Here is a 23,240-nt window from a genome sequence, read left to right on the forward strand (position 1 = left end):
CATGGGATTCATATAAAAGGATTTGTGATTCTTCCACAGGCAAGTTTTTCCAGTAGGTTACAGAAAAAGGGGTAAAATGGGTCTAAATATATCTGTGAAAGGATGGAGAATAGAAATAGTATTGCATCCCACAGAGTTTCTCATTTTTTTCACACATTCTCTGGAATTTTAAATGAGTTTCAATGTGGAGCACAATACACATTGCCTTAACCACAACTGTCAGGTGACTGCGGAAGAGATCATGTGAATATCAGTCTTCATTGCATTTATCATCAGATAAAAAAAACATTATGAAAAAATTATATTCATATACTGTAGATATTGCTACACCGCTGAGCTATTAGTTTTATGCATTTGTAAAATAGGACACATTATAATGTGGTCCAAAAAATACCAAGCTCTAATGAACAATTTACGGACCCACAGGAAATTGTGTCTTCCTATTGCAGGGGTAAAAATGAAGGAAAATATTAATTTTTTGGCTTTAAATAAATAGCTCACTAAGTAAAATTTAAATGACTTAAAATTAGTTTGAAATGGGGTGGGGACTGCACAAATGTCAAAACTAAAAAGCTATTTAAACTTTCTGATAGCAGATATGTTGCAAGACTATGTCGCAAGAAATATTCATAAGAGATGCAATGTGTGTGATGAGAGGAAACAGCAGTAGTAAATCCCTGTGGGTGATCTATTCCCATCACTGAATTGATGGCGGTAAAAGTGCATTTAAATTCCCAGTGCCCTAGCAGACAGGGATGCTTGACATAGACATGAAGGGAGAGGAAATTGCCGAGAGAAGTTGGAATCATCCCTCCCAGCTCCTGTACCCTTGATCTTGATTGAAAATGCCAAAGGACAGCATTCAAAGTCATCAAGTAAGAACGGCTGCCCATAAATGAATGTGAACGAAACCGCGGTCGGGCTTGTCACAATCATCAGCAAATGACCTCATTATAACCCAGACCGAATCCTGACGAAATTGCTCTGTGTCGCACACAGCCCTTTTCTATTCTGTTGGTTACATTTATGGATGTAGATTTGTGGCTTCGTTCAAGTTGATTTATTGTTTTGTTCTAGATTTAATATAAAATATTTCCTCTCACAGTGACAATGAATGTTACAATCGTTTACATAGGTTCATATTCACGCCTCTACAGTTTGTACAACTAAACTTGACACAACATTAGGTTACCAGGAGAGTCTGGAGAAATCAAAGTCGCCAAAAACACGCCACTATATAAGAAAATGGAATTTCTGATATACAAAGACGGAACGGATAACAAATGGCAAAAGAATCAGACATTCATGCAGTAGAGCAATCCGTCTGCGGCTCACGTTGTGAAATATTGCAAGTAAGGCCTAACTTTCAGAGCAGCTATGAGCAGATGAATAAAAGAACTTCAAAATCGTTCTGTTTGTAATGGCGTTGCATCATCAAGTCTTCATGTGTCATCAGTCACGGCAAGACGATGCTTGACTCAAACTGCAGTCTATGGTGAAGTAAAGGCAATATATCTCATTAACTTTGGGGAAAGAACCATAAACGAGTAGAAAATAACAGCAGAAATTCAAACTGAATTGTCCTTCTTTCTTTTATCCTTTGAGTCCATTAGGAGTCGTCTTCGGTTTTGATGACATGAAAAAGCGTGACATTGAAAATGACCTGATGTCCATTGTTCCAGGCGTAAAGCGCCCGTTCTCGAGCATTGTAGTCGAGCATGGAGATGTGAAAGTACTGGTTGTGGAACGGGATGTCCATGTACTCATACGTCGAGGTCTTTGTGTTGTACGAATAATACACCTTGGCTCCAGTCAGGTGGGAATTGGTGATGTAGAGCGTTCCGCAGATCATGAAGGACTCGCCTGCGTTCCTTTTGGAGTATTCTGTGTTCCACGTCTGGAGAACTTCTAGCGTCTGCGGTTCTAACTGAGAAATCACAATGTTTCCTGCGTTCTGATTGGTGGCGTATACAGCCCACAAACCCAGCTCGTCCGCCATCAGGTCGATGTCTGAGAAGCCTCCCCAGGTGTAGGGGTAGACGTTGTGGAAGCCGGCGTACTCCAAAGCTCGTTGGGCGAGAACCCGTCCGGTCTCGAAGCTGTATTTGACAATGATGTTGCTCTGCTCTTTATTGTAGTATAGAGAACCATTGTAGACAACATGGTTGGTTCCAGCCCATTTAAAGGGAAGGTAATAGGTTCGCGATTCCAGGCCAGAGATGAAGTCTGCGATGCTTTTGTACTCTCGAACCACCTTGCTGTTGGTGTAAGTATCCATATACCAAACCTGTGGGAATATGACAGAGTGAGATTAAAGTATGTAGATAAGCGGCACACTAAATTATTTTACACCTGGTGAAAAGCAGGTGTTAGTAATCCTGGGGAGGAAGAAGATTAATCAGGTATATGGCAGAACATTCATCAGACTGAAGAACATAGCGCCTGCCTACTTCAGAACTCACCCGGTTATTTCTTGGAGATGCAAGAGGGTCGGTCATCCATGCGCCAAACCGTGTTCCAGATGTCTTTATAGTAACAGGGCCGGTGATTTTCATTAATTTCCCACATGCTAGAAAAAAAACAAATGAGTATTCGTTATTTAAATATAATCATCTATTTTTCAAACGGCTGATTTCGTAGAAGCAATTTCATGCATTCTAAAGACTGTTGCTTTCGGTGCATGTAAAAAATAACAGCAACTCTTAATGATGTAATAGCTTAGTGCATCCAACCCCCAACGCTAGGATGTAATTATCAGAGATATTAATAACATATTGGAACATCTGTTGAATTTGCCTAACCAACTTATTAATACTGTAAGGCTTTTTAGCACTTCATCTTCAGAATCACAGGTGTTATTTGAGGACCCCTGAAAACACATTGTTATTTAATTGCCAAAAAATAATTCAACCTCCATTACAGAAAAACAGAGCTTGGAGGTAAATCTATTATTTTTGTATTTTGCTTTGGGCAGGATATTTTATTTTTCAACTGAGACATCACTTTGTGTCTTTATTTTGCAGGCTGAATTGTAATGTACTTTAAGCAAAATTAATTTTGGGTATTTAAATTTTGCTTATTAATGTACACTGTGCTATAAATCAAGGGGAAAAGGAAAAATAAAAATATTTTCACATCCGGTGCTGTTTAAATTTTGGTGTCAGTGTGATTTTTGTAAAAGATTCAGCAAAGATGCATTAAATTGATCACTGAGCCACTAAAGAACCCTAAATATATTAAGCAGCACAACTGTTTTCAACGTTTATAACAATAGGAAATGTTTCTTTATGTTTCACCAAATCAGCTTATTAGAATGATTTCCGAAGGATCATGTGACACAAAAGACTGGAGTAATGGTTTTGTAATAGTTTTGAAGCACTGTCACTACAGCCATAAACATTCAGACAGATGCCTTTGGCTGTTTTGACCCATCTCATCATTTTTTGAGCATCCTGCCTGCCACGAATATCGCATTTTAAAGATAGCCTGTCATGTTAAAAAAAGTCCAACAGTTCAAACCCTGCATTTTAATTCCTTCACCTACACCTTCATCTAGCTGTTTTTAAATAAGCTACATGGAAATACCCCTTCAGAAACTCATTGGAGCAGGTGAGCCTGAATCCAAATTTGGCTTGTTGATCATTAACCAAAAATTTTAGTCAGTCATAGCAGATGTCAGTAACATATAGAGGTTTTGATTTATCTTTAAATGTTCTTTCAAAATGATATAATACTAGCAGAATATGGTCTCTTTAAAATTTCACAAAAATGCTTTAACTGTGCATAGCTGTGGATTATACTTACTGAGTTTGCTCATGCAGTTTCGTAGACGATTGTCCAGGCTGAGCACTCTCTGATAGAGCTGCTCGTAGTCATAAGCCCCCAGCTCCTCCTGGATGCCCATCAGCACGGCAGACAGATTCCTGATTTCCTCTTTGAACTGAGAGATCAGCTTAGCATCTGTTTTGTACTGCTCTAGCACAGGAATCAATGGCTGGAGTTCATCCATATGATCTTTCAGCTCCTGTAGACACACACCCACACAGATGTTGTTACGCTTTACACGTTGCTCACAACAAACAATGTTTAGCCGTAAAACGCATTCCATTATAGTGAAATTCGATTATGCATATATTTCACCTTTTAACATAACACATGCAATATTCATGGCTAATTTTGATATTTGCATTTCCAGCAGCAGGTCTTTTGTAACTTAATAAAAACGTACCTTAAAGTTTCTAGCCATTATAGTTTTCCTGTCCTCTTCAATTTGCCGGAACTTGGTCCGTAACCCTTTCATTTGATTTTCCATTTTCATGACATACTGAAAATCGCGCTGCGTGCGCAGATTAAGGACTTCAATTGATTGAGACATATTCTGTACCTGTGTCACAAAACCACAATTCAGGAAGTTAGACAAAACTATATAAAATAAATAATAAAACAAAGAACGGATTTCAACATTGCTAATAATAAGCAATGTTTATTGAGCAGCAAATCAGTATTAGAATGATTTCTGAAGGATCATGTGATACTTAATCCTGGAGTAATGATGCTGAAAATTTAGCTTTGCCATCACAGCAATAAATTTGATTTTTAAAAATATTAAAATAGAAAGCAGGTATTTTAAATTGTAATAATATTTCACAATTGTACTGTTTTTACTCTATTTTTGATTAAATGAATGCAGCCTTGGTGAGCATAAGACACCTTATCACCAAAAATAATAAAATAAATCTTACTGACCCCAAACATTTGAACTTCAATTTAAGGTACATTTTTGTTTGTTTTGTTCCTTAAGAGAAACTGTTCGCTTTTTTTATGGAAAACAGTACATTACTTGGGCGTCTTGAGGGTGAGACGATGAAATTATTATTGTGTGATCTCCATTCCACCTCAGCAGGTCTGCGTAAGACATAATGGGAAGCACTTTCCAAAGACACGTTTCTTTGCATAAGTTATGGATAAACTGACTACAATTAATGAATCTTTAAAAAGGGGCTGATAAACCCCCCCCTAAACAGTAGCTCCAATCTCACTGTGTTTCACAATTCGTCAAACGGTCTGATTAGCTACCTTGACTGGGGCACGAGAAAAGCGGAAATCCATGAATCATGAATGAGAAGCGTCCTCTGTAGGCCCCGACTTGCTTTTCAGGCTATAGGGAAAATGGAGGCGTTAATAAATGTACATATCAATATTAACTGCAGTCAGGCTCCCGCTGGATTGAGGCATGTATAATTTATCATAAAATCAGGTATTAATGACCTGCATAAAATCAGCCTCTTGCGAACACAGTTGAAGCACCCATCAATGCTTTTTCTTTTTTACTTTGTGCGTGTGTTTAAAGGTCCTAAGTGGGAATGAGACTGATAAAAGAAGATAGAAACTGATGGGGAGGGGAATATGTAATGTGTGACTGAAAGACTGAGAGAAAGAAAGAGCAAATGGACAAGTGCATGTGTGTGTGTCACAGATCTGCCAGGCTCTGTCACCAACCAATCACAGTGCACTCCCTCACCTGAGTACTGATCACACGCACCTGCACATCATTGATCCACTCATTAGCCATGCCATAAAAACACACACCTCACAGCACTCAGTGTTCCGTTCATGCAAAGAGGACTACCATAGCTATCACAGCTCTATGCCTACTACTTATCTCCTTGTATATTTACCTGCAGTGTCTCTTTCCGAGTGTGTTCTCCAGCGATCTCCAGTCAGTCTGCTCCTGTGTTCTGTCCCCGTCTGTCCTTACTGGTTCTGGAGGGTTCCACTGCCGATATTATCCTCGGACAGCCTTGGTTTGTTCAACATGAGCCCAATATTTCATGGCATACTGGTGAGATCCTGAAATGGGGTAACCGATGCTTTTCCAACTGTTTTCCTAATGCACCTAAACCTGTCTCTCCTTCAGTCGATTCCATCGCCTTGAACTCCACGTCCATTGAAAGCCCTCCAGAGAAGTTATCAGTAGACATTCCTGCCTGTTACTCCCATTTCAGTTATGTGTTCTGTCCCCAGAAAGCCTCCCAGTTGCCTCCACACCGGCCATGGGACTGTGCAATAGACCTCTTACCGGGTGAGCCAGTGCCCCCATGGAGGAGTATATTGAGGAGGCACTCAAGTAAGGTTATATCATCCCTCCACATCCCTTGCTTCTTCGAGCTTCTGTTTTGTGGCCAAGAAAGATGGAGGATTACGACCTTGCATCGAATATCGAGCCCTGAACAAGATAACGGTCAAATTCCGTTATCCCCTTCCTCTCGTCCCAGCGGCATTAGAACATCTTCGCGGAGCCACCATGTTCACCAAGTTGGACCTCCGCAGCACCTACAACCTCATCAGAATACGTGAGGGGGACGAATGGAAGACGGCCTTTGTGACCCCTACTGGCCACTATGAATATCTGGTTATGCCCTATGGTCTTGTCAACGCCCCCTCCGTATTTCAAGATTTCATGCATGAGGTGCTCCGGGAGTATCTCCACAAATTTGTGTTGGTCTACATAGATGACATCCTCATCTACTCCCGGAGCATGGCCGAACATCGCCACTACGTTGCGGATGTCCTGCAATGCCTGAGAGACTTCCACCTATTTCTCAAGGAAGAGAAGTGCTCCTTCCATCAGTCATCAGTGCAGTTCCTTGGATATATCATCGATAGTGGTGGCATCCAGATGGACGAGGGGAAGGTGGACACCATTTTATCGCCGCTTCATCCATAATTACAGCTCCATTACCAGCCCACTGACCAACCTGCTCCGCAACAAACCCAAAGCTCTCTCCTGGACCCCAGCCGCCACCGAAGCCTTTGAAAGGCTCAAGGAAGCGTTTACTAATGCCCCAGTCCAGACCCCTGGAAACCATTCATTGTGGAGGTCGATGCATCCACCTCACGAGTTGGTGCCATACTCTCCCAGCAGCCGGGGACACCAGTTAAACTCCATCCATGTGCCTTCTCTCGCAAGCTCAGCCCGGCGGAAAGAAACTATGACATAGGTAACAGAGAACTTCTAGCCATTAAATTGGCCCTAGAAGAGTGGAGGCATTGGTTGGAGGGTGCACAACATCCCTTCACAGTTCTCACCGATCACAAGAACCTGCAGTATCTGAGAGAGGCCAAGAGACTGAACCCTTGTCAAGCCCGATTGGCCCTCTTTTTCACACGCTTTAATATGGCCGGAGATGTTAGTAGGATCGTCCAAGGCTTGACTGTGCCATGTCCAAAAGTCCACGCCACTTACCAGCAGGCAAGCTGCTTCCTCTGCCCATTCCCTATCGGCCCTGGTCACATCTAGGAGTTGACTTTGTTACGGACCTTCCTGCCTCCGATGGTAACACATGCATTTTGGTGGTGGTTGATCGATTTTCTAAGTCATGCCGTCTTCTTCCTCTCAAAGGCTTACCCACAGCAATGGAGACTGCCGAGTTGATGTTCAACCATGTCTTCCGATACTTTGGTATCCCTGAGGATATCGTCTCTGACCGCGGACCCCAATTCATATCAAGGGTATGGAAAGCCTTCAAGTTCCTAGGTGTGACCATCAGTCTGTCCTCCGGATACCATCCCCAGACGAATGGGCAGACCGAAAGAAAGATCCAGGAAGTAGCACGATTCCCTCAAACCTTCTGCCATGGCCACCAGGACTCTTGGAACCAGTTCATTGGCTGGGCCGAGTACGCCCAGAATTCTCTGCGCCAACCAGCCACTGGTGTGACTCCGTTCCAGTGCGTACTCGGTTACCAGCCACCCATGTTCCCCTGGTCTGGGGAACCGGCGGATGTACCATCAGTAGACTACTGGTTCCGAGAGAGCGAGAGGGTCTGGGATGCTGCTCACCACCATCTTCAGCGAGCAGTGCGTAGGCGCAAAATGACAGCCGACCTTCGAAGATCCGAAGCTCCCAAGTACCAACCTGGACAGAGGTCTGGCTGTCAACCAGGGACATCAGGATGCGCCTACCCTGCAAGAAATTAAGTCCCAGATTTGTTGGCCCCGTCACCATAATCAAGCAAGTCAACCCGGTCACTTACCAGCTTCAGCTTCCCCCTCAGTACAGGATTCACCCCATATTCCATGTTTCACTGCTTAAACCTTACCACCAGAGCCGGCGCCAGGGCACCTCCATTGGGGTGCATTTAAATTTCTAGAGGGGGAACAAATCATGTTGTGTGTGTGTGTGTGTGGGGGCGGGGATTGCATGCTCTGTGTCTCATCGGGGGCGGCGGCGGGGGGGGGAGGGGGACTTTGACAATCTGTGATCGCGTGCAGTTGCTGACGCTCGCTAAAGCCTACAATCGCTTTCTTATGTGCGCTCTTTTATCGGTACTTTCGCTTTCAAAATCGATCGCGTTCAACAAGGAGGGGAGAGGATGGAAAGTGGGGGGGCACAGTAACTCGTTTGGTACACACACGATCACAGTAACCCTGCTTACCACTCTACTGTTTCTCCCTCCACAGAGCCTGGCCCGACGGAGGAACCCGCTCTCCCATTGATCCTGGAAGACGGCACCATCTACCAAGTTAAGGAGATCTTGGACTCCCGGCGCCGTGCTGGTCGGCTGGAGTATCTTGTAGACTGGGAGGGCTACGGCCCAGAAGAGAGATCATGGGTTCCCAGAGAGGATGTTCTTGATCCTGTCTTTCTTGAAGAGTTCCATGCCAGCCATCCGGGACGTCCAGCACCCAGAGGGAGGGGTAGACCACCACGACGTCGGGGTCCTTGGCCCTCGGGAGCGGGCCGTGGAGAGGGGGGTAGTGCCGCAGATCTGCCAGGCTCTGTCACCAACCAATCACAGCGCACTCCCTCACCTGAGTACTGATCACACGCACATGCACATCATTGATCCACTCATTAGCCATGCCATAGAAACACACACCTCACAGCACTCAGTGTTCGGTCTCGTTCATGCGAAGAGGACTACCATAGCTATCACAGCTCTATGCCTACTACTTACCTCCTTGTATACTTACTTGCAGTGTCTCCTTCTGAGTGTGTTCTCCAGCGATCCCCAATCAGTCTGCTCGTGTGTTCTGTCCCTGTCTGCCATCTGGGTGAGGTGTGTGTCCAGTTCGTGTTCCAAGTTCCCTGTCAAAAGAAGATACTCAAGTTAACACTTCTCCAGATTACCGAACACCTCCAGGATCACCACTCACCTGTCTCACTCCTTGTTGCTCAGCTTTTGTCAATAAATACCTATCAATTCATCCACCTCTCTGTCCTAGTCCTACTTCTGTAACAGTGTGTGTGTATGTCAGTATTAGTGGCAGGCTACAGTAGCTCCTGAAATGTGTGAGTCCCTGAGGCAAAACAGTACATTAGTTGTCCACACAATATATACTAGCCAAATGATGCCTGTGTATGTTGATAGGAAGAACAGAAAGCAAGAAGAAATGCAGACAGATAAAAACGTGTGCTATTACTAGGCTTTGCGATAATTTGAATATTCAAATTATTTTTGCAATTCATGTGCTATAGAGATATAAAACTAAGAAACAGTGTGAATATCATGATTTTAATGTGCTGTGTTTTTTAGCCATTAACTTTCCAAAAGACAGTCCCAGATGGATAGTTTTCCACTCTTTTGTGAGAATGAGAACATTAAGACAGAAATATTCTAATAGCATTAAATATGTTTTATAAATAAGTATTCAGTTGCATAAATGGCATTGGAGTTGTAAGTTTGATTCATTGTGTGTATACATGCACTACTGTTCAAAGGTTTTTGGTAAGATTTTTGGTAGGTAAGAAGCATAGTTTGCCTACCCATTTGATCAAAAATACAGTAAAACTTTAAAACTTTGAAATATTAAAATTTAAAAGAAGTTTCTTTTATAATAATTTTTAAAATGTAATTTATTCATCAAAGCTGAATTTTCAGCAGCCAATACTCTAGTCTTCTTATATTTATATTTATTCATTTAGCTGACGCTTTTATCCAAAGCGACTTACAACTGCTATATATGTCAGAGGTCGCACGCCTCTGGCGCAACTAGGGGTTAAGTGTCTTGCTCAGGGACACATTGGTGTCTCACAGTGGATTCGAACCCGGGTCTCTCACACCAAAGGCATGTGTCTTATCCACTGCACCATCAACACCCGTGATGTCTTCTGTGTCACATGATCCTTTAGAAATCATTCTATTAATAATAATAATAAAAATAATATATTGTTGATTTACTGCTCAAGAAACATTTATTTTTGTTATCAATGTTGTAAATGGTTATGCTGCTTAATACTTTTGTGGAAACCGTAATAATTTTTTTTTCAGAATTCTTTGATCAGCAGAAAGTTAAAAAGAACAGTATTTATTTGAAATGTAATTTTGTATGTAAAAGTATTTACAGTCACTTGATCAATTTAATGCATTTTATTTATTGCTAAATAAAAGTTTTATTTCTTTAAAAAAGGTCTTACTGACCCCAACCTTTTGAATGGTAAGGTGTATATATATATATATATATATATATACTGTAAATATGTATCTCCAGTATAGCGTGTGATGAGATGTGATGTGATATACATCAGAAAAATAAAGAAGTGTGATAAAATGTGTGTGTTTATGCATGAGACCTTCTCCAGTAGCTGCCGGAGCTGTCTGCTCTTGGCATCCCTGGAGCAGAGGTTTTGTTCCGGTGCGACCACAGTGCAGATACAGCGTCCGTCAGCATCCTGTGCTGAACTATACACCTGCCATCCTTCCTTGGGACCAATCGTCTGCAGAGACACACACACATATACTTTAAAAGACTAGTTCACCCAAAAATTCTGTCATCATTCACTCATCCTGATGTCTTTCCAAAACAATATGATATGACTTTGACAGTATGATTCTCTTCTGCTTGAAAGAGAAGACTGTTAACTTGAGAGCCGAATCAGTCCGATTCCTAAATAACTTGAATCAGGTGTTTTATCGTAAAGATCCAAATGAAAGTATGATTTGTTTATGCATTGGACATTGCTACTTTTCATGAAAATGCTAAGGAAAACTAGGGCAAATGTCAAGATTTCCATCTATTTGTTGCACAAAGCAATCACACAGTATGACTTCAAAAGACTAACTATTTCACACAAGTCACATGGACTGCTTTTGTGTCATTTTTGAAGCTTGAAAGCTTTTAAGCTTCATCACAAAAAGTCATACCAGTTTGGACTGACATGAGGGTGAGAAACTGACATAATTTTTAGTTTGGGGGGAACTGCCCCATTTACTTATCATTGAACTCATTTATTTTATTGTGCTGTAGGCAGGTAAATTGACAGATTTTATCCACTGAGTGAATTCAAAGGAATGTCATTTTAAATTATATTTCTTGTGCAGCCTTTAGATTACCTTTAACAACAAGGATACGGCGTGAATGCTAAAACCCACGGTTGTCTTTTATATGAAGCAGGCGAAGGCCTTGCTAACTGTTAAAGACTTGTTTTTGCGGACTATAACAGTCAAGCAGGCGTGCCATTACCCCCAGACAGCAGTTTCTCAGGAGATTAATGAAATAAATAGCTTGGGTGGACTGAAAAGCCAAGGAGGTCACATCATAAACCTGCTTTTATCTATTGAAAATACTGGACCCGAGTGCCTGTGACATCATAAAGTGGGTGTGTCCCTGTCAGTCACAATAATGCCAGTGTTCTCTCGCTCTAATCCACTTGCGCTGTAACTGATCCAATTCCCCAGCTTTGATGTATAATTTGTACAGTCGAGCCTGAGAGTTGATATGCGAGACGTGTAACCGTGCACTCAACGGATCCACAAATACAAGCAAGGCTAAAAAAAAATAAAACAAAAACAATACAGGACGAAAGAATTGGGATAGTGAAAAGACAGGATGGAAAGCGATAGGGAGGTTTTGAGGATTCACTTGAGAGAACAAAAAGATAAGCTGAGGACAGAGGCATCCCATGTCATATATGCATGTGCACACGCTGATTTTACTGTTGCCATCCTTGACTGCCTCCGCTTCTTTTTTTTCTACCACTGCTACATATTTTCAATTTCTTAAAAAAACATTCTCTTCTCCATTTATGATTTTTTTTTGCAAGTTTGACATTGCTGTTATACAACAGTTCAGTTAACAAGACGTTAATTCATAGCTTTCAGTCACGTGACCGGCTCCAAGACATGGAGGGCAAAACATCCATAGAACTGTAGCACAAGCCTGTCAGTTTTTCATCTGTTTCCCAGCCGCAAATATTTAGATCACCTCTCAAAAGAATAAAACAAAGGTATGTGAACAAAATGCAAGTTTTGGCCATTTGCAATCCATATTAAGCACCCGCGGCAATATTTCAATCATTAAACAGTGCGACAAAACATTGTAAAAAACACCTAAAGTGCCTTAATATATTTAAAACAGTAATATTAAAAGATCAAATTTAGTAATCACCATATTAATGATGCATGATGCTATGAACACAATCCGCTTAATGGTTCAGTGTTTTCCTTATAATGGTTTTCTATGGGAAACCATTTAATGGGAAACTTTGCACATTGTGTTTATATTGTGGGTTCATCTGCTTGCCTGTACAAAATATACATCATTGATAAGCTGAATTTCGCCTTTTAATATTTTTAATATTTAATATGTTTCATTCAAATTTCATTGGTTAAGTGTAAAATTCAATGACTCGCATATAAAAGCAGTCTTATTTCATTCCTGAATAATTTGGAGTTTTGAATGAATCGTTTAAGTGAATGGTGACTTGTTCATAAAGGCAGCCATTAGTTTTGTTTCTGAATGGTGTTTTTTTTTTTATGAATCAGTTGAATGAATGATGGCTCACTCATAAAGACCATCATATCTTTCAGTCCTGAATGAATTGGTTTGAACAAATCAGTTTAGTAAATCGATTGACTCGCTCATAAAGATGGCCACTACTCCTGTTCCTAAATAAATTGGTGTTTGTTGAATAAATTGGTTAAGGGTATAATTCAATGACTCATAAAGGCAATCTTGCTTAATTCCTGAATGAATTGGTTTGAGTAAATGTTGACTTGCTCATAAAGACAGCCACTATAGTTCCATTCCTTAATTGATTCTCTCACTTATAAGGTGATCACATGTCACCACCTACTGGCAAAACTATATAATTTGCATACAGAGTGACTGAAAAATCCCCACCACTAATGCACAGACTGACAGCCTGTCTAAACCACTAGTGAAATTGCTTCTATTTTGCATTGCAGTATTTTCTGAAAGAGTAATTTCTGATAAATGCAGTGTAAGGCAGTTATGCATGTACCTTACATTACAACATCAGCAGTATCTCAACAAAGCACTTCAGTTATGAAATGATGGATTCTTTTACAGTCACACAGAGTACGACATTCATGTCCACTTTTAAGTTGCTGAAAAAAAATCGTGCATGCCATCCAGACAGAGAGAGAGAGATTTGAAAAACAGAATATATCACTACAGAGCGTGGAGGAATATACAATGACCATCCAGGTACTGATGATCATGTCTTTTAAATGGACTCCCATTTCTGTCCTGACGGTGGAAATCATGTTTTTAAAAGTGACTGTTATGACTAAATTCAAATAGTTCATTTGAAAAAGTTTGGTGGGGAAAAAATGTGTAAAGTTGTACATTTTGGGCATGCTGCTAACACAGTAGTAAATGCAGGGGTTCATGTCTGATATTTGTACTGTGATAATTAAATACAAAGCAGAGAAAACAGTCCTCTAATCTTTTGTTCTCACTAGTATTTGACTCTGCCATGCTTTGCATCAAGTGCTGGTATCAACAACACCCGTTTGAAAATTAAAAGGCTTAGCCTGCTGCTTACAGAAATTGATATTCTTTTTTTCTTTCTCCCTTTCTGTGGCTTGCTTACTCTTGCTTTCTTGTGCTCTGACCTCTAGACTATATCTCCATATCTGAGTACACTTCTGAAAGCTAGCGAGGCATAGAAAGATAAAAGAAAGTCTTTCATTCATTATCAGCTATCTTTGTAAAGTCTCAGCGATAAATCTGTAGAGTAAAAAGTGAGGGTGTGGCAGTTCGTGCATAGCAGATTTAAAAAAAAAAATTCTGTATAGGTATGATGGTTTATTTCATTCATCATATGTGTGTACTATGATTATCGGTACTGCAAAGGTAAATGGAAATACATGTGTATGCGGTGACTTTCATTCATTCATTGTTGTTCATAATGTTTGGATTAGAAGAGTAGATAGTCAGCAAACATATCTCTTGAGATTTCATAAAGTCAGCTATGCTCTGGGTATCTTTTATGAATGTCACGTATAGGCTACATCAATATTTTGAGTGTATTCTGGGTCAGATGACGAAAGATATTCACAACTGTTATTTTAGTATCACTGAGATACAGTATAGTTGTATAATTTTAATTCGTTTTTATTGTTGTATTTTGTTTTTTATCTTAAAGTTTTTGTCATTTTGTTGTGTTTTTATCATTTTTATTATTATTTTTTTTAATATGTCAATATAGTTTAAATTAATTACTATTTCTGTTTTAGTTTTAGTTATTTTAGTACAGCAAGTTAAACTAAATGAAAATGACCAAATTTTTTCCTCGGCAACTGGCTGAAATAAAATATATTTTATTTTATTTCAAGTAATGCAAATGTTTATGGATTTAATTAATAAAACCCTGATTCGCAGCACCACATTAAGAAACATAATGACATTGGATCAATACATGACCGAATTGACTTTTCCATTCAAACTCATACAAAAACTGTCCTGCTATAATACTAAACTCTGAATGCTAAATGAGGTGAAGGTTTGCATTATTATGGATCCCTTCACCAATATTAGAAAGCTGTATCCCGTAGGTGTGTAATGCAATTTGTCACCATAAAAAGCACATTTCAGCATGTCAAATTAATCATCATGAATCACTCATCCCACAAGCAACAACAATGTAATTAGAAGCCCATTATGCTAACGTCCATTCAGTTTCATAGTCAAATAGCTCAAACACCCTCTTGCTAGGGTCTATGGGGGATTTGCAGTTTTCTTTTGTATGAGTGTTTATTTATGGACCTTTTGACATTCTGAAGAATTTCTATGGGGAGGTTAAAAAGCCAGCATAGAACTAGTAGTAAAGTTCATTGGTTAAACAAATGGTTTCCGAATAAAAGCAATTAATTGTCTAGTCCATCAGACATATGTCTCTGTATGTGATTAGTTCACTTCAGCACCACGGCAGTGTGGACAGCTCCTGTCTGCCTATGACTAAACAACTGAAGCACATCACTACACTCATTTTAGCACTTGTTACATCTTGTCATGGGGATTTGTTTTTTTCGGCAGGAGTATCTTTAAATTAAAATGTCATGCAGTTTTATTTGAAAACGCTGTATGAAAAGAGATAACTGCTTAAAAAAATCAATACATTTCATGAAAATGCTATTCGCAAACTAAATGTAATATATATTTTATTATATATTGTATTTACTATTATAATATTATATATATTTATTATTTATTCATATTTTAATACCAAAATTTACCTTTTTTTGTTTTTAAGGCTATAATCACCTGAATATGAAAATGAATATGACTGTGTAAATCCAACATAATGCAAATAAGCAGTTTTAAATTTACATGCATTGCCTTTCAGTCCCAATCGTCCCCTTCCCAGGGTGCACTGGGTGTGAATAATTATTGTTGCATTTTCTAACCGTTTGCCTGTTTTATTTACGCTGTTGTTGATTTTGTTGGCACTTGCTGGTTTGTGCATCTGTTTGCATTTAAAATGATGAGTTTGTTGTTACCTTGTCTTGTTTCATATGTGCATTTTAAACACTCTTTTTGTCACGTTTATGTGATGAGTATTTATGACAATAGACAATCACTGGGCTTTTCAACAAAGGAAACAGTTTACTTATCATCTAAATACAGCATTTTCAAAAATATTCTTAGTTAACCAATATAATTAAGAAATGTTTTATACTATTCATAAAAGTGGAAGTTGTTTTGCAACAACATATTTTTTTTCTGTTCTATGCAGTTGCTCATTTTGATTATTCACTTTTGTAGAGCCCATTTGATTAATATTTTAAACATTTTATTTAATTAATAATATTGCTTTATATTACTTCCTCTATCATTTTTACAGTGACAGGTTATTTTGCTTATTTACTGTGCTGGGCAGTGGACCAGAATTTAGTATTACACCATTATATTCACTGGCTGGTGAAATCATATCATAAGTATGCATCTTATGAATCCATACTGGCGATAATGTAAAATAAAATAAAATAAAATAAATCTACAGAATTCACATTTCCAATGCTTATAAATATCTGCTGCATGTCAGTTTTTCTGTTTGTAACTCACTAATGTAATGCATTCCCAGCAAAACTGGAAAACATCTGGAAAGACAAATGGTGCTTCATGCTTGAATAAACCAAAGTTTATTATCTGTGGACCTCAGATGCAATAGATTTATCTTCCTACAACACGTACATACCACCTAGTATATGATGCATAATACTGAGGACTCCGGTGTTAGAGGACCCCATGAAATTATTCTATACCAAATTACATCTTTGAAGCGGCAGTAGGCAACTTGCTATAATTTAAAATAATAAATAATTTATTTCCCACTAAAGTTTATGTAGTCAGTTTCAGATATACTCGCACAGAGAAGCAAAAATCAAGAAATGCATGATCCTGAAATATTTTAGCTTGCAACTCATCACATCAACTTACCATAGATGGATACAGTCCGAAGACAATGAGGAAAAGCAGGGGATTTAATGCACCGAACAGAAGGATCATGCTGTCACTGCTCTATTGCACTTTTCTGGGGTTAATATCGCGTCCTTGGCGTGGCAGATGATGCCCGAACAGAACAGGGCGGATAGATCCACATTCATTACCGTGCTGCTCCGCCGAGCGAGCTCCCGCGTGCAACTAATACTGAGCGCGCGCTGTCCAAAATTACGACCGCACGCGCATGAGGATTCAGCAGACAGCGCACTAGAGCACCCAACACTACCAAGGAGACCTTCACAGCGGATGTGACATCATTTGATTATTCCAAACGTTAACTTGTTGAGCTATGTTGGTGAGTGCATGTGGCCACTGCAGCGTTGATGCACACTATAGTTCCAAATGCGCAACGCTTAGCTCTGTGAGCTGAAATGGTAATGTTGTCACGGTCGCCTGTGGTTCTTAGGGCAAACGTGCACGGATAAAGTTCCACCTGCAATTGCATAGTCCATAGACTACAATGGGCTCCAAATGTCTGTGACCACATTTAAAAAAATGGAAGTCTGTTTTGTTTAAACTTACTAAAATTAAGTTGTTTTTGTTTATATATGAATGAGTGAAAGAATGATTGAAGTCATTCGATTTTTAAGAAAATTTTAACGGGTCATTCTCACGGAACGCGGGCAGTGGAATTGTGTTAAAAACTTAGTGTCTACAAACTTACGTCGCGTTTTTTGAGACGAGCAATTTTTTTTAGATGCTGCAAAAGACGCGAGACTCGAGCGAAGCTGTCAAACACGTCCGTTTAGCGCAAATTCGATAGGAAAAACAATAGAAATGTAGCGCAATGGGATGGAAAAACGCTTTCTGTGTGAAGTGCCTACTATTTTTGCACTAATAATTTACACGCAAAACAAAGTAAAAAGCTACTTAACTGCAAGTTATTTGATTTCAATAGGACCCAACATGCAATTTTACTGTTAATTACAGAAAAAAAAATCAAACATCTTCTGTAAAGTATAGAAAAAAAAACTATAAATAAATCCTAATTTAGAGTAAAATAAGTAAAATACGGGTTCCAGTTTCTATGTGGGTGAAGCAGACGAACAATCTACATGCCTGGCCAGTGGTCCAGACCACACCAGTCCTCCGGTTTTTCCACGAGCCCGGAAGTGGGTTTCGAACAGCGCTGACCTGGGGGCTAAGGTTGCTGACCCTGCTTTAACATCTGTCCGGTCAGCACTGAAATCTGTTTTCCACCCTCCGGTTTCAGCTCCCCGAGCCAATTTGATCCTCAGCTCAGAACCCACGGCCATATCCCACTCAAGCCAACCGTCGTCCATGGCCAATGCCAGTCTGCCACCCGCGACTCTATCAAACCGGCCACCGATTGCAGCCCACATAAGCCCGCCGTATATGGACATCCTATCTTCCAACTCTGTGAATTCTCTCCTCAAGGTGATTCAAGATGGCCGCCCTATTGAGGAATATGTTGAGGAATTCCTCGACCTTTCCTATAGAGTTCCATTGGAGGAAAGAACCTTTAATCCATATTCTGGGGTGGTTTGAATGACCATATCTATCAACAGATGCCGGCGTCTGATGCCCTCTGTTCTCTGGAACGCTATATTGAACATGCATTGCGGTTAAGTGACTCTTCTGTCCCTGTTGGAGAGTCTTACATCAACTTCACTCCTCAGACAGTTGGATCAGCATTCACCGTCGGCGACGTGGCGGATGATCTCCAGTCTTCACCCATCATAACCACCGATCCCTAGTTATGCCCGCCAGTCCCGAGCTCGCACACCACATGCCCGCCGATGGTCAGTTATCACCTATCAAAACCGCTGATCGATAAACTTCACACAAAGTGGCCGTCATCACCGAGCCTTACACCGTGTCTAGTCCAGCCTATGTCAACATTCCCAAGCCCTATCCAACTCCTATACCAGTCACAGTACTCCCGACAGGTGAGGTTACGGTCAACCCTGTGGATGAAACCATAAGTCCCATCCATCTCATGGCAAGCCCTCCAGTGCCTGCTACTCACACGTGCTCTCCTACGTCTCCGCTGGTTCCGTCCAGCTCCGCGCTGCCTGAGCGACCCAAAGAATACGCTCCTCCAGAGCACCCTCTAGTGCCCGCTCCTCCAGAGTGCCCCCAAGAGTCCATGCCTACAGAGCGCCCTCCTATGTCTCAGCTGGTCCCATCCAGCTTTGCGCTTCCAAAGCGCCCTTGGGTGTCCGCGCATCCAGAGCGCCCCCATGAGTTCGCTTCTCTTAAATTTTACCCAGAGGACATTCCAATTTGTAAGTTTACCCTCGAGAGAGAAGCCGATCCCAGATAATCCAGTCCTCTGACCATGGCCAGGAGTGCCGTTCCCGATCCCCGAGAATCCAGTTCTCAAACCATGGCCAGGAGGGCTGTTCGCGATCCCAGAGAATCCAGTTCTCAAGTCACGGCCAGGAGTGCAGATCCCAGAGAATCCAGTCCTCAAGCCACGGCCAGGAGTGCAGATCCCAGAGAATCCAGTCCTCAAGCCACGGCCAGGAGTGCCGATCCCAGAGAATCCAGTCCTCAGACCACGGCCAGGAGTGTCATTCCCGATCCCAGAGAATCCAGTTCTCAAGCCACGGCCAGGAGTGCAGATCCCAGAGAATCCAGTTCTCAGACCTCGGCCAGGAGTGCCGATCCCGATCCCAGATAATCCAGTTCTCAAACCACGGCCAGGAGTGCCGTTCCCGATCCCAGAGAATCTAGTTCTCAGACCATGGCCAGAAGCGCCGTTCCCAGTTCCAGGGAATTCAGTTCCCCATTGAGCCCAGGAAGGACACCTGACCCCCATTCCAGTCCTCCATCTTCACTGGTCTCTGCCAGCTCCGCTCCTTAAGAGCACCTTCGAGAGCCCATTCCTCAAGAGTGCCCTCAAACACCCGCTCCTCAAGAGCGCCCTCGAGAGCCCATTCCTCAAGAACACCCTCAAGTGCTCGCTCTTCTAGAGCGCCATCCTTTTACCAAGATGGGCTCAGGGAGGGTCTCATTCCAAGATCCCATCTCCAGAACCAGTTCTAGTGCTCGAGTTTATGCTAATGTCAATCCTAAAGGCCAAAAAAGCCTTTCAGGAACCCCTTGAATGTACCGCCAAGACCAGGGAGGTTGTCGGTGAACCTATGGCCTACCTTATTCCTGCAGTAGTTGTCATTGGTAATCGGTCTGTGGCCTATGTTTCTGCTGCGCCTGCTCCACCCTGGTGGGCTTCGGTTCCACCCTGGTGGGTTTCAGCTTCATCTGCTCCACCCTGGCGGGATTCCGGCTCCGTTACCCTCCATGAATCTCTTTTGCATGGACTGGGCACTCCATCCCTCCTGGTTCCTCCACTGCCTCGCCTCTGTAATTGGAGCATCTGGAAGCCGCTCCTTCGGGGGGGGGGGGGGGGGGGGGATGGGGGGGGGGGAGGGTAACTGTCACAGTCACCTATGGAACTGCACTGCATTTCCCAGCATCCCTCTGGCCACTCACCTGCACTCCCTCATTATCACTCCTCCACACCTGGTACTACCAATCATGCTCCCTATATCACATCACTCAATCCAGACACTCATTGTCTGGTCTTGAAGTTACAAGCTCGAAGTTACAAACTCTTCATCTGTCTTACCGCTTACCTGCTGGATCATTAAGGCCCAGTGGATGTCTTCCTCCAATTGATGCTACCGAAGGGAAAGATAAGGACTATTATTAAGCTTCATTGAATTCTAAGTTTTTTTTTTTTTTTTTTTTAGCTGACGCTTTTATCCAAAGCGACTTACAATTGCTATATATTTCAGAGGTCGCACGCCTCTGGAGCAACTAGGGGTTAAGTGTCTTGCTCAGGGACACATTGGTGTCTCACAGTGGATTCGAACCCGGGTCTCTCACACCAAAGGCATGTGTCTTATCCACTGCGCCATCACCACCCATGTTAAGTTATCGCACTTACCTGTTAAGGTCGTCTTCAGTTTGTTCAAGAAAGAAGCCTTTACTTTTACTCATCCTCATATGTCTCTCCATCCTATGTGTGACAACTTTATAGCAACTGTAGCAACTTTATTTTTTTGAAGTATGTACTTCACGTGCAGTACGTGTAAGGTCGCCGTGATTTTGCCAAGTAAGACATGTTCCTAGATTAACATCTTTTGTTGATCCTGGATCAACATTACTGTCTAAAAATATAGACTTAACTCAATCCCTAACCCTACCCATAATTTATTCCTAAAATCAGAGGGAAATGATAGCTGATTAACAAGGGTGTAGAAGCACCAGACCGTGATCATAAGCCTAAAACAGATATTTCCTGAAAAGTTATCTCTCAATTCTGATTGGTTCATTGGAATGTTGTTCCAGGATCAACAAGGATGTTGATCCAGGAACATGTTGTACTTGGTGAAATCACGCTTCACCCTCTGTGAAGGAGGCTTGCTGGTTAGTTTGCTTGCTTCAGACTAGTTGGAGCGAGGAATCTGATTTGCGGCATCCTCTTTCCTTGAGCCTTTCTGTGGAATTCCAGCTCCTCATGTTTCAATGTTCTGATCACATCTTAAATTTGTCTGATTCAGTCTCTGATATTCTACATTTTAAAGGGCAAAGCAGATATTAGAAGTTGAAGTAAGTTGTTATATAACAATGTTAATAAAATAAATGCTTATAAAGGTACAAATAATTATTCAATTTAACTTTACACTCAAATTATTTTGCTGGTAATACAATGCAGTTCTGACAGAGACAGGATGTACTGACATACAGCATCCTAAAGTGTTAATGATTTATGCAAAACGGATGTCGAACATCTTCCAAAACCACCCACATCTGTTGAACTGATGTCCATGAGGGACGTCTACATGAGATTCATTCAGGCAAAGGTGGTTACTCAACACACCTACTGCCAAGATAATATTTCAATATGACACAGTGGGTATTCTTTAAAGACCTGGTCATACATTGTTATAGATAACTACTACTTCCTTTCTTTTTTGGATGAATGCAGTTTTTAACCACCTGCATTTTACTCACTTTTTGCAAATGTTAGTCACATCAGTTAATTATACAACCAACAGCATAATTAGACCCTACTGAAATGACCCTAAGAAATGAGAAACAACCCCTCTGCATTCGCTATCTCATGAAAAGTATTCAGTAGGTTTGAAATATCACAGTTCTGTTCATAACCTGTATATATAAAAAAAAAAAAATAAGAGTGAGAGTTTCCACGTGGCTTATTGGAACACTAGTGTGCAATTTTTTTTTTCCTACCACACGACAAGCTAATAGCATGGTTGTCAGCATTAAAAGGTATAATTGCTGATTTTTGCAGTGCAAATAACATGTTTTTTCGTGAGTTATTTTACCTATGGATCGATGCATTTCTTACAGATTTCTGCTCATTTGAAATCGGATACAGATGAAGTAGCACTGTAAGATTACATTTGTTTGAATGCATTATTGAGAAAGTGATTGCGTGTGAACAAGTGTTGTAGTACTTGTTTAAATCATGCCTTCAGCTGAAAATATTCAGTATAGGAAAAACAAATTCCTTGAGAACTGCCTTCACATTCTTTCTGATTTGAGTGATCCTTTTCTATCAAGCTAGCTAAATATGTTTAACACTTGAGTTCTTGCTAAATATGCAGTTATATTATGGGCTGTTGGCATGAATTGTACTCGGGATGGAGCGGTGGTGGAGCGAATGAAAACCAAATCCGCTCCTCTCTCCATTCAAATTCACACCGCTCCGCTCCTCTCACATACTCTGATTGTGAGTAACTGTTTCTGTCATGACAAATCTATTTCAGAACCAGCCGCTATCAAAATAATCTGGCCGCGGGCGTGGACCAGATATTGCTGGCGGGCCAGTTTTGGCCCGCGGGCCACCTGTTGCCGACCACTGATGTAGAGCAAGTAAAAGCTTTCCATGAGAGTTTGCAGCTTGGGTAAGACAGCAGCCTCCAATTCAAGCTAATACTAATAAATACTAAAGCAGTTAAGAAATGAGAGTTTATGAAGAATGTTGATTCGCTTTCAGGCTCATATCCTGAGCTGTTTTCTCTTATGAAAAGTTATTGTTACTCTAGTTAACGAAATAATACAAATTTAAAGTTATGAAAGTTCTCCGCCATACACGGTATAATGGTTGTCGGATGATTTTGTTCACACACAGCAAATCCTCATCGTGGGTAAATTGTGCTCGGCAAACATCGCTGGCAGAGCATCTTGTTTGAGGATGGTAAATTGGAGAAATTCTCATCTCGCGTTTATTTGCACAAACAGCCTTCTCTGAGAAAACAAAGTCAAGTGTTTGAAAATGAGCTTTTGTTAAATTATTCTCTGCATATTTATGTAAAACTTATTGTAATTTGGCCTTTCATATTTCACTTGCATTATTCATAAGTTTATCAGAGGACTCTATAAAACTGTTTACTTTTGCTAATGATCAGGAGACGGTGTTGTTCCTTACAAATTTTCCTCCTGCTTGTCTTCCTATCTGTTCAGTTCACTCTTGAACACATAGTAATAAG

At 41.0% G+C, this 23,240-nt stretch overlaps 1 protein-coding gene across 1 annotated transcript; it reads right to left on the minus strand.

The window, feature by feature from the left end:
* Positions 1–1,609: 1,609 nt before the first annotated feature.
* On the minus strand, positions 1,610–16,916 carry LOC306863130 (noelin-3-like; the record flags this gene model as incomplete). The annotated part of the gene is made up of 6 exons (XM_079406330.1): positions 16,690–16,916; positions 10,577–10,720; positions 4,229–4,384; positions 3,805–4,024; positions 2,463–2,569; positions 1,610–2,287 (listed from the first exon to the last, which is right to left on the minus strand). The coding sequence occupies exons 1-6, from the start codon at positions 16,756–16,758 to the stop codon at positions 1,610–1,612; spliced, it is 1,374 nt and encodes a 457-aa protein (XP_079262456.1). The 5' UTR covers positions 16,759–16,916.
* Positions 16,917–23,240: the final 6,324 nt, after the last annotated feature.

The sequence above is a fragment of the Barbus barbus genome (assembly GCF_936440315.1).
Source record: "Barbus barbus genome assembly, chromosome: 44".
NCBI lineage: Eukaryota > Metazoa > Chordata > Actinopteri > Cypriniformes > Cyprinidae > Barbus > Barbus barbus.